The 13,646-nt window shown below is 42.0% G+C and overlaps 2 protein-coding genes across 2 annotated transcripts; one reads left to right on the top strand and one right to left on the bottom strand.

The window, feature by feature from the left end:
* The first annotated feature begins 565 nt into the window (after window positions 1-565).
* tal1 (T-cell acute lymphocytic leukemia 1) lies at window positions 566-6,045 on the top strand. Its single transcript, XM_054623774.1, has 4 exons — window positions 566-685; window positions 2,054-2,602; window positions 3,040-3,128; window positions 4,076-6,045. The coding sequence occupies exons 2-4, from the start codon at window positions 2,091-2,093 to the stop codon at window positions 4,603-4,605; spliced, it is 1,131 nt and encodes a 376-aa protein (XP_054479749.1). The 5' UTR covers window positions 566-685; window positions 2,054-2,090; the 3' UTR covers window positions 4,606-6,045.
* Window positions 6,046-9,907: 3,862 nt separating this feature from the next.
* Window positions 9,908-11,998, bottom strand: otol1a (otolin 1a). The gene is made up of 4 exons (XM_054623742.1): window positions 11,539-11,998; window positions 11,380-11,469; window positions 11,161-11,232; window positions 9,908-10,986 (listed from the first exon to the last, which is right to left on the bottom strand). The coding sequence occupies exons 1-4, from the start codon at window positions 11,996-11,998 to the stop codon at window positions 10,100-10,102; spliced, it is 1,509 nt and encodes a 502-aa protein (XP_054479717.1). The 3' UTR covers window positions 9,908-10,099.
* Window positions 11,999-13,646: the final 1,648 nt, after the last annotated feature.

The raw sequence follows: 13,646 nt of genomic DNA, 5'->3' as shown, positions 1-13,646 counted from the left end.
TTTTTAGGGTAAAAAAAATTAAAAAAAATTAAAAAAAAAGAGACGACCCTCTGCTATCATCAGTTATCTTATTTTGAAGTCTAAATTGGCTTAGCAAAAAAAACCTCTTTGTTGAAATTATAAATAGGTCAACAGCTTAACCTGAGCTTTTTTGTTTCTTTCATCAAAAAGAATTAAAACACCTCCACCACAGCTCCGGCTACAGTGTAGCTACCTCACGTTGTTACAGGCCGTTGCGCTGTGCCTGTTTGCTTTTTTTTTTTTTTTTTTTTTTTTTTTTAATGCTTTGCCCTCCACAAGCCTATATAGCCCACGACAGCCAAATAATAATGAATCATTTCATAAATAATGGGTTTAGGGGCTTATCGGGAATGAAGAGGCCGCTGCCGTGCGCTTATCTCACTCGGCCACATTGCGGCCTGTGTTCCGCTCCCCACACTGAGGCAGCGCAGTGGATGCGGCGAGGAATAACTCAGCTACACACACACACACACACACACACACACACACACACACACACACACACACACACACACACACACACACACACACACACACACACACACACACACACTGCTCCACAACTGGCAGGGGGAAAAAAAAAAAAAGAAAAACCTCAGACATGGATGACCCACTCACAAAATGGCTCCACTTACACAGTAACATCAACAACACGACTGGAACGGTAAGTGCTAAAAAAAAAAATACACCTCTTTATTTAAACCAGCGTATTCGTTGTTCCTAAAGGTCGTAATTGGATTGCCATCGTCTCAATGTATCGGTGTTATGTGCATTTGTTTCAGCCTATATTTTCCGCTATTGTCCGTTCGGATGGTTCAGACTGTACGGAATGTAAAAACGGATGCGAGGCCCATTGGAGAATCCCCCGAAATAAAAGTGCGCCTTTTCATTGGCCGTCTTTGGTTCGTTTATGATAATATTCCTAGGACTTTAATCGAGTTATGTATAATAAAAAAACCCTTACGCTGATGTGAAGTGTATTCCATATGACAAGCCTTTGATGTTCTGCTTCAATAACAACAGCACCATGGCCTACACCGCCATAAAAGGAGAATCAAACCACCACATCTGACATGTGTGGCTATGAAAATGATCAGGTCAATGTGTTTTTTTTTTTCTTCTCTCGATTAACTGAGGACAGAAAAAAAAGGATTTTATTTCGAAGAAAATGGATACCAAGCTCCCTTCGTGGTCCTGACATAAAATCTCTTTATAAGAGGATAATTTCACCTCTAATTCCACAGCAGCCGACATTAGCTTTTTAAATATATTCGAAAATTCATTCAGAGCTCAAACGTCGGTTTAAATACATCAAGATATTAGCTGAACGTTATGACCAAGCAAGCATTAGATAAGAAGATGTATTAAAAGGAGGAAAAACATGCAATGCATAAACCACAAGGTAAATCTCTCGTTTGAAGATTTGAGGAATGTCGCTGGCTACAAGTTTATAAAAAAAAAAAAGTGTAACTGGGGCAAATTCATAATTGTGTAATTAGTATATAAGGAATGTATCACATCCAAGCCGGCTTTAACCTAAAAAAAAAAGCCCGTTTTAACAGCTCACAAATATGACAAAATCCTCTGAAATTGAAACGTTTTTAAAATGAGTTCTCATAAATGATCTGTTTTATCGTCCCTTGTGGCAAAATTGTCTGCATTCGAGCTGGATTCTGTTTTTTCTTTTCTTTGTAAAATATTTAGCAAAATTGAGTTATTAGGAAAAAGAATGAATCTAACTGGCAAGCAACTAAAAGCCTATTAACTGCTCTTTGACTATTTGTTTTTATCAAAACGTTAAGTCTGTAATTGATAATAATGATAATAATAATAATAATAATAATTGTATAACTATAATAATAAAAAAATGTAATTATAATCTGAATGCCAAAAATAACAACATTAATAATAATTTGTTAAATTCCCATAGGCTTCAAAGGGAAGCAAACGCATGGTTATTCATCTTGCAGCTATATTGAGACTGTCACATATTATTCTGACCAATAAATTAATGGAGAGAAATCTTATTTAGGACGTAGTGGACTCGAGCGAGTGGTGACGGTATCAAAATGATGGAAAAACGGCAGCCGGAGCTTCGTCCTCGAAGTCCCGATGAAGAGTCCGGTCTTGCAAAGCGGGAGGACTCCCCCATCATCTCCAGACTGAACGGATGCAAGGAAGAAGAGGAGCCGATGAGAGAGGAGGGGGAGAAAGGGAGGGGAGGGAGCTTCAGTGGGGTTGAGGAGACGGATGACGTTCCTCTGCAGAACTCGAGCAACGGGACCAGCATCAGCATCATCATCAACGGCGTTGCCAAGGAAACTGCCTCTCACAACGCCCTTGACCTGAAAAGGGAAGTGCCGGTGATCGAGCTCTCCAGGAGGGACGCTATAAAAGCGGTGGAGCAGAGGATTGAAAGCCATTTGGTGCCGATCACGGAACTTCGCAGACCTCCACCGCTGCCGCTGCCGCCGCCGCAACGAGACGACGCTCGAATGGTCCAACTGAGCCCAAACGCGTTTCCAGTCCCGGCCCGGGCCATGCTCTACAACCTGGCGCAGCCTCTCGCCGCCATCAACAGGTAAAGCCGGAGAAAGCAAGATAAATATCATGCAGTTTCATGAATGCACGTTTTTTTATTTGATCACTGTGAGTGTGCACCATAAGTTTGATGGCTGCTATGTTGTCCTATTATGGCCCTACAGGAATAGACTTCTCAAGTGTCAAATTATGCTTGTTGTGTATTTAATATGTTGACACTATTTAGCAAGTATGTAGCAGGAATGACAGAGATTCATCCTTTTAATGTGTGTGTGTGTGTGTGTGTGTGTGTGTGTGTGTGTGTGTGTGTGTGTGTGTGTGTGTGTGTGTGTGTGTGTGTGTGTGTGTGTGTATGTGTGTGCTCCTGCTGCATGGAGTGGGGGGTTGTTGAGGGTTAGATGCAATGAAGGAAATTATGTAAATTCATGTTTTCTCAGATACCTGTGCATCTTTTGTCTGCTTTCTGTTGCTGTATAGTCTTGGAGGGGAGTCGGAGCAGTACAGCATGTACCCCAGCAACAGGGTAAAGCGCCGCCCGGCGCCTTATGAGGTTGAACTCGACGAGGGTAGGCGCATTTTTAGATCTTTATAAGTATGGTAAGACGCACTTCTGCTGTGTCCTCCTTCTGCCAATAAAGTCTCTTAAACGTCTCTTCCTCATCTCCATTGTCATTCATCCACTGACATTGATCTACACTGTACATAATCTGAGGATTGCAGAAGATGCCTTAAAATAAATAAGTGTTTACCAAGAGGAATAAATATATCATAATTCATGGGATAAATGAATGCTGCTAATCCGAATGTCAAATGCATGTACCTGCATGCCATTAAAGTAAGCTATACTTAGTTAGATATGGGTTTATTTCATTTGAAACATCCTTTCCATCACTGCCCACTCACTGCCATATACTGTGGTGGAGGATGGGGGTGCTGCTGCCTCCATGCCAAGGTTTTACTGCAGAGTGGGCTGAAGGATTAAGATAGACTGGGTGTGTTCCAAGGGCGACAATAGCCTGGAAGACACCATTGTCGAGTGCGGGAGGATGTGACTACCTGCAGTGGGGTATTTTTTATCGTACCTAAATAAATAAAAAGTACACAGAAAATGGAAAAGGGCACACGCAGCCTCCCCAAGACCCTTTCCCGGGGTTTGGTATGCCAAACCAACCATTTATCTTGTACCGCATGTACATAGTATTTGTCACAGAGCATATTGTACTATATTTTGCAAACCCCTATAACGTCTTCTCCATCATCCAAAAACCAATAGTTTAAGGGAGGACAATTTTGATCTTATTTTTTTAAGATTATTAAACTTTAGCTACAAACGCATTTTTTCTCAAATTCTTTGCGCATCTGTTCTCCTGCGGCTACTTCTGCCATATTTATTATTGCACTTGCTATACTTTTATACAGACAGCATTATCAGTTACAGTGTCTGCGCTTCATGTTATTTGGGTTATCCTATCAATGCCTCTTCTTCTCACTCTCTGTGTCCTTTCCCTGCTAGCTGGCCAGCCAAAGATTGTGCGTCGTATCTTCACCAACAGTCGGGAACGTTGGCGGCAGCAGAACGTAAACGGTGCATTTGCGGAGCTTCGCAAACTCATCCCCACTCACCCCCCAGACAAGAAGCTGAGCAAGAATGAGATCCTGCGGCTTGCCATGAAGTACATCAGCTTCCTCTCCAACCTCCTGGAGGACCAGGATGGAGGGAGAAATGTTGGCAGCACAACTGATGGGGAAACAGGGCTGCTGGTTGGAGTTGGGGCCCTTGAGGGGGGCCCTCAGGGTGGTCCACATCAGGACACAGTGGTTGGCCTGGCCAGGGACGATCTTCTGGAGACAATGTCACCAGGTTCCAGTTGTGGAAGCCTGCCTGATGGAGATGCAGAGGGCAGTCCTGAGAGCTTTATGGAGGACCAGGACTCGCCTCCAGCTCCAAGGACTCTAACGGCTTCACGTGGGCCCGCGCTGCATCTAGCCGCTAGAGATCTGAGGCGCAATGGGCGCCCTTTAGATGGCTCCAGTCGCCGATGATGCTGATGCTGATGCCAACAGACCACAGACACAACACCTGAGACTGAAATGAGAGGGACTAAGAAATATGTGTCTATGCTCAGGACCCATTAGCTTTTAACCGTCAGTGTAGGAAAGAGAATCGAGCTCCGCGTAGTGAGATGGTGGAGTAGGTTCCTGTCTCCACACTAAACCTGAGGCAGCACTGATGAATAGCTTGCTCTGATTGATAATTGTTCGAATTTGATCCAGAAAAAGACTTGCATGTCTCATGTCTTTGACTAAACTGCAGAATATAACTGTCCATGTTTTTAAAAGTCCAAAGACAAAATATTCTTAAATAATAAAAAAACTGAAAAAAAATTAAATAACAAGCAAACAAAACTAAATCAAACAAAAGATCAATCAAGAAACCTATTTTTTGATGTGTAATACTGAAGTCTGGACCAGTGCTTTACAAATGATTCCATTGATTACAATGTAGTGCGGCCAGAATAGATCCGATGTGCTTGCAAAGTGCAAGTAAATGGCTCTTAAACATCAAGGAATAAACCCACAAGATTTATGCCCAACAAATGTTATGTGTTATGACACAAGAGTAAGTTTGCCTCAGTTGGAGGCCGTAAATGAACCGACTGGACTCTATTGTACCCATGCAGTTACGTATGTATTGTAAATAGCATTATATTTCCACGACACGGTGACTCGAGTTCAAGTCATGTGGTTTAAGATGTACTATAGTGTGTTTGTCAATTGGTTTACTAGCAAGATGGTCTTTTGGGAGACATGAAACGGAAAAGAAGAGAGACGGATCGCGTAGAACCCAAAATGTAAAGCAGGCATCTGAACGTAGTACATCAAATGTGGTACCATTTACTTCTGATACACTTTGGTGATGAGAGAATAACACCAAATACGGCGGCAGACAGTTAAACATTTTCACTGCCGGGAATGAATATATCTATTTGAATTTGCGGAGGTACAAGACATGCAGTGTTTTCAAAGTGTACAAAATATGAGTCATATGATATTATGAAATGACTCGTGCAGTCATTTTGATATGAATGTTTCAGTGTTTTTTTAAACTGTAATGCAGTGTAGTTTAGTAAGGTACACAAATAAATCCCTTCATTGCCGCATACATATACATATACATATACAGACACACGCACAGAGGCACACACGCACACATACAGTGTTAATATCATAACAACACCAGCAGTTTTCTGATTAATACAGTTAAGTATTGCTTACTGTTGTTGGTTATTCTGCTTTTTCAGCAGGACCTAGTAGCCTATATTGGTACCTTTGGTAACTATGGTATTTTATGAATTGCAGTAAAGGGACATTGTACGTTTGGTAATGACATATTTGTTGTATGATAGCTGTATCTATAAATATATCCAATGTTAAATCGATGAATTTTATACAAAACCCCTGAATAAAACATGCAGAGGAAAAGCCTTGTGGTTGATCTCACTCAAGCACGTCGTGGGTTTTATTATTGTAATTCAAGGCAATTCAATCCAGTTCTATTCATTTTAATTATGTTCAATTCAATAGAATGTGATTCAATTCAGTTCAAGCCTATTCAATTCCTTCTTTGTACAAGAAATGGAACATATGACACTTGTTTGCCACATTTCACCATACATTTTTACGCACTCACTTATAATTGCATAACCTTATTGTCAAAACTCTAAGGCAGGCAATGGCATAACATGCTATGCAGCTGCTTCACTCCTCATCTGTACAGAGTGCTTAGTGGAAACCACAACCTCCTTATGAAACTCCCCCAATGGACGCTGGAATCCTCACTTCCACCCAACAAGTGACAACTTCCTGTGGAGGTTAATGTGGCTCGGTGACCTGCAGGATATCCTGCCATTGTGAAAGTGGTTTCGACAGCCTTCGCTGCATTCGTTTGCATGCTGTGTGTCTGTACACATTGTGAAACGGCCACAGCGGTTCAGACTCCCACCGCCTGAAAGTTATTCACTTACGCAATCGAAAAAGTTATGTTCACCATTAAATAACAAACTAGCAGAGGGGTTGTTGCTTTGCCAAATAAATGCTACTTTTCTGAAACGTCCCTATATTCCAAAACTCCACACAGCAGACTTTGCCACCACTACAACAGCATCAGCTCTTAGACATTTCTAAAAACTAAAATTGCTTCCAGGGAGCATCAGAGACATCCAGGTGTTTGGGGACCCCTCCTGTGCTTGGCTCTGGCTGTGCTGGGACTCCACTGAGAGGCCCTCAGGGTTAATGCCTGCCAAACATTTACCTGCTTTAGTGTTCCTGACTCTCCACAAACACACAGACTTACAAAAGAGAGAAGGATACAGGGAGTGTATATGAGGGATTGAACGGGAGGGGATGAGAGGCTTGTGTGAGTGTGTATGTGCTTGCTCTACATAGATCCGTGTGTGTGTATGTGTGTGAGGGAGAGAGAGCGAGCGTGTGTGTGTGTTTATCAGCTCAGTGCAGATGGGTGGCAGAGTGGCTCTTGCAGCCAAATGATTCAGTATGCTAATGAGTTGTTATCTGTGGTGCTGCAGGAACAATATACTGTCTTTCTCACAGTGGGAATCCAGCCTGCTGGGAGCAGATTACACTGCACACACCGCCAAGGTAGTTATTTATATTTTCACACAGAGTAGTAGAAAATACATAAATGCACACACACAAATCCACACATCCACAGATAGGCCTATAAACAAACAAGCAAAATAACATTTTAACACACACACACACACACACACACACACACACACACACACACACACACACACACACACACACACACACACACACACACACACACACACACACACACACACACACACACACACACACACACACACACACACACACACACACACACATCGCCATCACCAACAACAACAGCACATAAATATGATGGAAATTTAAGGTAAATTTATGTCCTTGACCCGGAGATGGAGATGCCATTCTAGGCCTTCATCTTTAACAGGTTTCAGAGTTATGCTTCTTTTACCAAATATTACGTTTTTTATGTAAGTAAATCTTCAATTGCTCAAAGAAAAATATATATAAATATATTTTTGTCAATGTTTAGCTCTGAAGACCCAGTTGCAAAACTGATCACCTTCAGTCATTGTCTTTCCAAAATTCACATAACATATTTTATTACCTTTACAATCTTGGTTTATTTATCTTCTCTTGGCTTTAAATTAACACTCAGATCGAACGCAAAGACATTGGATTTGGAAGAAAAAAGTATCATCTTCCTTTAATCATTCCATTCAGAAAAGACACAAATGAACAAAAATCAACCCGTGTTTGACAACATTAATTTGGACGTAACTAAAAATGTAATTCCCTGATGTTTATTATGTCATAATATTTGATGTCATAGTATTTATTATTGTCTTATGTGCCACCGGCTGCAATCTTGGTTAAGTGCACACTCCAGAGTGTGTTTCCCTCAGGAAAACAGAGTGTGTTGTCGGGTCAGATTTATATAAAAAGGAATGAGACAATTCATGCTAACAGCTCTTAAGTATATTGTATGGAAAAATGAAGATGTAGGGTCAATTTATTGCTTTATTGTAAAAGGAACACTGAATGTGTGAGATGTATTTAGTAAGAAGAAGAAGAAGAAGAATTAAGTAGAGATATAGTACTTGATGGCCGAGAAAAAATGATACCCAATGAAGGTCGCACAGACCAAATCGTAGCGTTAATAAATATTTCAGCAGTGAACGGACAGTATGGGGCAGCTTTTCTCATTGTTTCTCTCTGATGCACCTGTCACAAATTCAAGTGTGCTGAATTTATTTTCTGAAAGGTTTTGAAAATAATTACTTAAATACACAACATCCTAACAGAATGTTGTAATAAAGGCTATGACATATCCTATTGAAATCAATACAAAAAACATAAAAACATTCTGGTCATAAATAGCAAACCACTAGCAATATAGATTTACTCACACAGATTTTCCTATCCATTGTGCTGAAAAAGCAGCCTAATACACACCTAACTTGTAAATAAAACCTGAACCATGAAGACACATTGTTGCAATAAAATGACTGAATTAGGTACCCCATTTTGCTCAAAACATGACATTGAAAATATTATACAACTATATCTGTCTTTAAAGGTTTAATCAGTTTACATGTAAGATAAGATAAAGATTTAAAGTGATAAAATATTTTCATCACAATTACTGAAGAATTCTGGCAAAGTTTTGGTGTTTTTCTGTGAAAATGTAATAATTGTAACACGACAGAATGAAAAAAATATTTAAAAACTAGGTAATACAGTATTCCTACTGCCTTTTAGTAACCTCTCAAAGATATAAACTATATTGAATTAATCTTCCAGATGGATTGCTTTTGTATACAGGAAAAGGAGTTAATCATTTTTTAGAGGTTTTGAATGCTTAGTCTAATGAGATAAAGCATTTGTTTAAGTGAGTATTTTGTAATGCTACAGTGTAGGTAGATACACCAGAGTAAAATTTAAAGTGTCTCCATCTTTTCTCTGCTGCAGAGAGTGATCCTCTGTGGTTGGTGCTTTTGCAGCTAATCTGTTATTATGGGTATGTAATGCAAATTAGATTTTTCCTTTTTGTTTTTTACTTGTATCTGCTTCTGGGTGATGCTTTTATAAACCCATGTCAGTCTTCTGTGTTCCTGTGGCTCTGCATCACCTTCACCCCTGCCTTCAATCTTTTCTGATAATTAGGAGAAACAGGGATGTTACTCTTTCTGTACTGCACTGAATCCTCATTTAACGGCAAATTCACTGAATTCAACGAAACAGAGCTGTAGTAAATGACGAGAGTCCGCAAGAATGATCCGATCCATCCTGCTGTGTGAATGGAATCTGCATTAGTAAGTATCTATCTCCTGTTGTTTTGCAGTCAGTAAGTGGACAAGAACATATTGAGTCTTATGTTTTTTGTGAATTTTAAATGTTTTCATTCCATTTTCATTTAATGTCTGCAACCTTTTTTTTAATCACTTTCTCTGTACTCTTCTCTGCATTTAACGATCCTCTCCAATACTTCTTTGCAGAACTTGGACCCCTTACACCCTCTAGTGGGAACCAAATGCAATCAAGGATTATTTACTTCAATTGTTCCCAAATTTGTATTGGCCTCATTGACACAGAGCTTATCTATTTTAATTGCAGAGACTAATGGCTTATGAATTAGCTCCTAGTTCTGGTTCTTAATAAACAAAACCGAAGGGTCATCTATTTCAAGCATAGTCATTTTTAATGCATTGTTAAAAAGAACTGAAGCGTTGCATACAGCATTATAATCAAGCCTCATCCATCTCCAAATACAGCAAGGCAAGCAAAGCATTTGGTTTGATTAGCAGGACAACAGCGAGCAGATACGGAAGCAGCCTCATTTAGCTGAATCACATTAATTTGACAGAGTAGTGCAATAGGCTGAAGGTTGTGCAGAGTCTACAAGAAGTGGCAATCAGGGCTCATTCAAGGTCAAAGGTTGCAGTCACAGGTTCTCCATAGTAGCAGTCTTGTCCTTTGAGTCTGGGTAAAGCAGGAAGCCAGAGAAAGTGCTGTCATCCTCGCTGCTAGAGTAAACTCCGTTCCAGTCTCTCACCGTCTCCAGCCACACCTGGTCGCCCTCATTGAGCTGCATCAGCGCGAGGTTGGATGCCTGATCGATGTCCTGGCCGTACAGAGAATCCCGGGTCCGCAGCTTCCGTATCCCATTAACCACTAGGGCAGCACGCACGGGCCTGTTGCGCACGGTGATGTGGTAACTGAATAAGTAGACCCCCGGGTAGGTGGCGTTGAACTTGTTGAGTGTTGGGTCCCAGTGTCCCTCCCCATTGTAAAACACTTTATCAAACTTCACAGGCAGGCCGGGCGGAGGGAAGGACCTGCTGGGGAACAAGCCCACACTGAAGGCGGAACGGATCTGTTCCACACTTTCACCTGGTGGGCCTTTGGGGCCCCGAGGCCCACGGCCACCTTTAGCTCCCCTCTCCCCCCTCATCCCTGCCATGCCCCTACCTCCTGGAGGACCTGGGGGCCCTCTGGTACCAGTATCCCCCTTCCCACCCGGAGGCCCCAGCTCCCCTCTCTCTCCCTTTGCACCATTGGTTCCATTCACTCCTGGGGGGCCCATCTCACCTCTCAGACCAGGGGGCCCACGCTCACCCACATGACCTTTCTCGCCTACTAAACACTCGCCTGTAAGTCCTTGTTCACCTTTCTGACCCTTTGTCCCAGCCAACCCAGGGGGACCCATAGGCCCCTCTCGCCCGGTGTTGCCCTTAGTCCCATTCAGGCCAGGCTCTCCTCTTTCTCCTGGGTCCCCTTTCAGACCGCTGAAGCCACGTTCACCTCTTTCTCCTTTGGGGCCCAGATCACCTATAGAAAGTTTATATTCACACTGGTAAGACATGTTTTTAATTGCATACTTTTATTTTCCAATAGTAATGGACATTTGCATATGTTTATAGGGTGCATTTATAAATAATTTAATCTTGTCTAATTCAGTATGATTAAAGTAGATTATCTAATATTTAAACAAATTTTACACACCTCTCTCTCCTGGTTTTCCTGGGATGCCAGGGGCACCAGGAAGACCCACCGGTCCTTGATCGCCTTTGTCACCTGTGGTAGTTTTGATAAATAAAGCGTAGAAAATGACATCCGCAAAATACTTATACAGGACGGCGTTTTGCATGAAAGGAGAGAGGCATAAAGAGAAAGAAACGGCAAGGCAATCAAAAACTGTCCTGCTGTTAAGCCCCCTAGTACCTATGTCGCCATTGAGTCCGTTGGCTCCAGGTAGTCCTGCTGCTCCTGAAGATCCTCTGGGTCCTGTTTCTCCCTTCTCTCCTGGTAATCCTGAATAATGAGGAAGAACAGAATTTGACCTCATAAAGGTAACTTTTCTGAAAATGATCATCATCTTACCTAAAGAGCCCCTCTCTCCTGGCGGTCCTGGTGGCCCACTCTCTCCCATGGGCCCTATGGGGCCTCTCTCTGGCGGACAGCACTCACAGATGTTGAAGAAGCATTCATTGAAGTCAAGGGAATAGTTTCCCAGGTTGTTCCCGGGGGGCGCTATTGCATCGGTGTGGAACTCAGTGGAGTAAGAGTCGCTGGAGTAGGTGGTGCTGTCTGTAGGGGACATAGAGTAAGCGTCCATTGTAACCTCAGTCGTCTCATCCGTCTGCAGGCTGCTGGAAGGAGATGGGGTCGTGGTGGTGGTCCGTCCGAATCGTCCACCCCCACCTCCGCCGCCACTCCCAGCTCGAGGGGGCTTCTTGGTGGTCTGAGGTCTGGGCCAGCGTGTGGTTCTCGCGCTGGAGGTCAGCGTGGCCATCTGTGCTACAAGGAGAGTGGTCATGAAGACCAGGCGAACTGAAGGCATACTGAGGGCTTGACACAATCAGCTGTAAGGGAGAAGAAGTGGACGTTTGAGGAATGTACATCTCTTTTTTTTGTATTTCATCACAGTGTGTTAACCATGCATAGTAAAGCAACAAGGGCATCTTACCTGTTGATGTAAACGGTGTTGGCTCTTCACTCCATCCCTTCCATCTGCTGATTGATGCTGGTTGCCTCTTTCCTTATATTGCCGCGAGACAGAGAACAAGGGACTGAACACCGGGGTTATTAGGAGGTAAGTGGGCTGGCTAGAACAGATTACGTGACTCCTGAGGGATATGAAATAAAGCAGGTTGTATACAGGGCCAGACTTTATTCTTTGTGATGTGGGATATGTTTCCAGGGCCTGTGAGTGCACACACTGCTTAAATGTTGTTCACACACATGCTTGCTTTGTACACAAACAGCAGAAATATAAGCTTACACAGAAAGACACGCATTCGCAGAATATGTGTGTACATGAGCATAGAGTATACACGCACACAAACTCACACATTGTTGGTGATGAATAGCATATCATGTGAGAGTTGCTGTGTGCAACACCTTGTAGTGATCACACCAATTGGCAGCACCTCAAAGCAGAAAATGGATCACCATGCACCCAGTGGGAGAGGGATCAATGTCCCAAAAGAGACGGCGTGGCAACATTGATCTAACCGTTCACCTCCTTGATCAAACCAACCCAAAGAGCCCGGTAAACCTCATGGAAACCTGGCCCCACTGAACCTAGCTTTACATGTCTCAGAATCAATGTTGGATGTAGTTTCAAACCTCTGACATTAACTCTGAATGATTCCTCATAGGTTGCCAATGCCCACACACAATGTCACGTGGAGCCATATGATACTGTACGTGGCAAAATAATAATGAACAACTCAAAAGAGCAAAAAGGCAACGAAGGTCCATACAAATGTCTAAAATTGTCAAGTTGAGGATTGAGGATATTTCCTGACAAATTGATGCACTGCTTTATTAAAGACCTGTGTTTATAAAGCTGTGCTGTAAAAATGTAAAGTTTGAAATACAAGAGAAAAATTAAATCATCCAGGTTTTATCGTCCAAGCATTGTCCTCAAGTTTGTCATTTTACCCACAATGCGTATGTTAGTATGTATGTTTGCGAATCTGGATCATTCGAAATTGTCAGGCTTGTACCCGCCTTTCGCAATCAGCATACTGCCATGGCCCTATTTCTATATAGAGGGAAATATGTTGTATTTGAATGTTGAGTCCCTTGAGATATAGACTGTGGCTTGGGTAAAAAAGAAATGGTTTGCTATTCTAGTTTATGCAGTAAAAAAAGAATACCGAACCAGACGTAAAACAAGGAAACGGGTGGAGGTGGAGGAGGACAAGGACCACCTGACTTGTCAGCCTGAGATGAGAGCCTTCCTGCAATTATTGACATCCATAAGTGGGAGAATGGGGGTGAAAAGGGATGACATCCAGCAAAGACTTTCTCCTAGAGGTTTTTTATTTTATAAATGTATCTGAGCTGTACTGAATACCTTGACATAATTTGTTTGAATTCTAAATGAATAAGTAAAAAAAAGTCTATTTTAAATATGGTTGTCAATTAAAGCCTTTGTTAATTAATCGTTTTAAAACGAGATGCATTTAGTTAAACAGTGT

The sequence above is a fragment of the Anoplopoma fimbria genome, chromosome 3 (assembly GCF_027596085.1).
Source record: "Anoplopoma fimbria isolate UVic2021 breed Golden Eagle Sablefish chromosome 3, Afim_UVic_2022, whole genome shotgun sequence".
NCBI classification, from domain to species: domain Eukaryota; kingdom Metazoa; phylum Chordata; class Actinopteri; order Perciformes; family Anoplopomatidae; genus Anoplopoma; species Anoplopoma fimbria.
The sequence above is the reverse complement of the archived record's forward strand: the minus strand, read 5'-3'. Positions and strand labels throughout refer to the sequence as shown.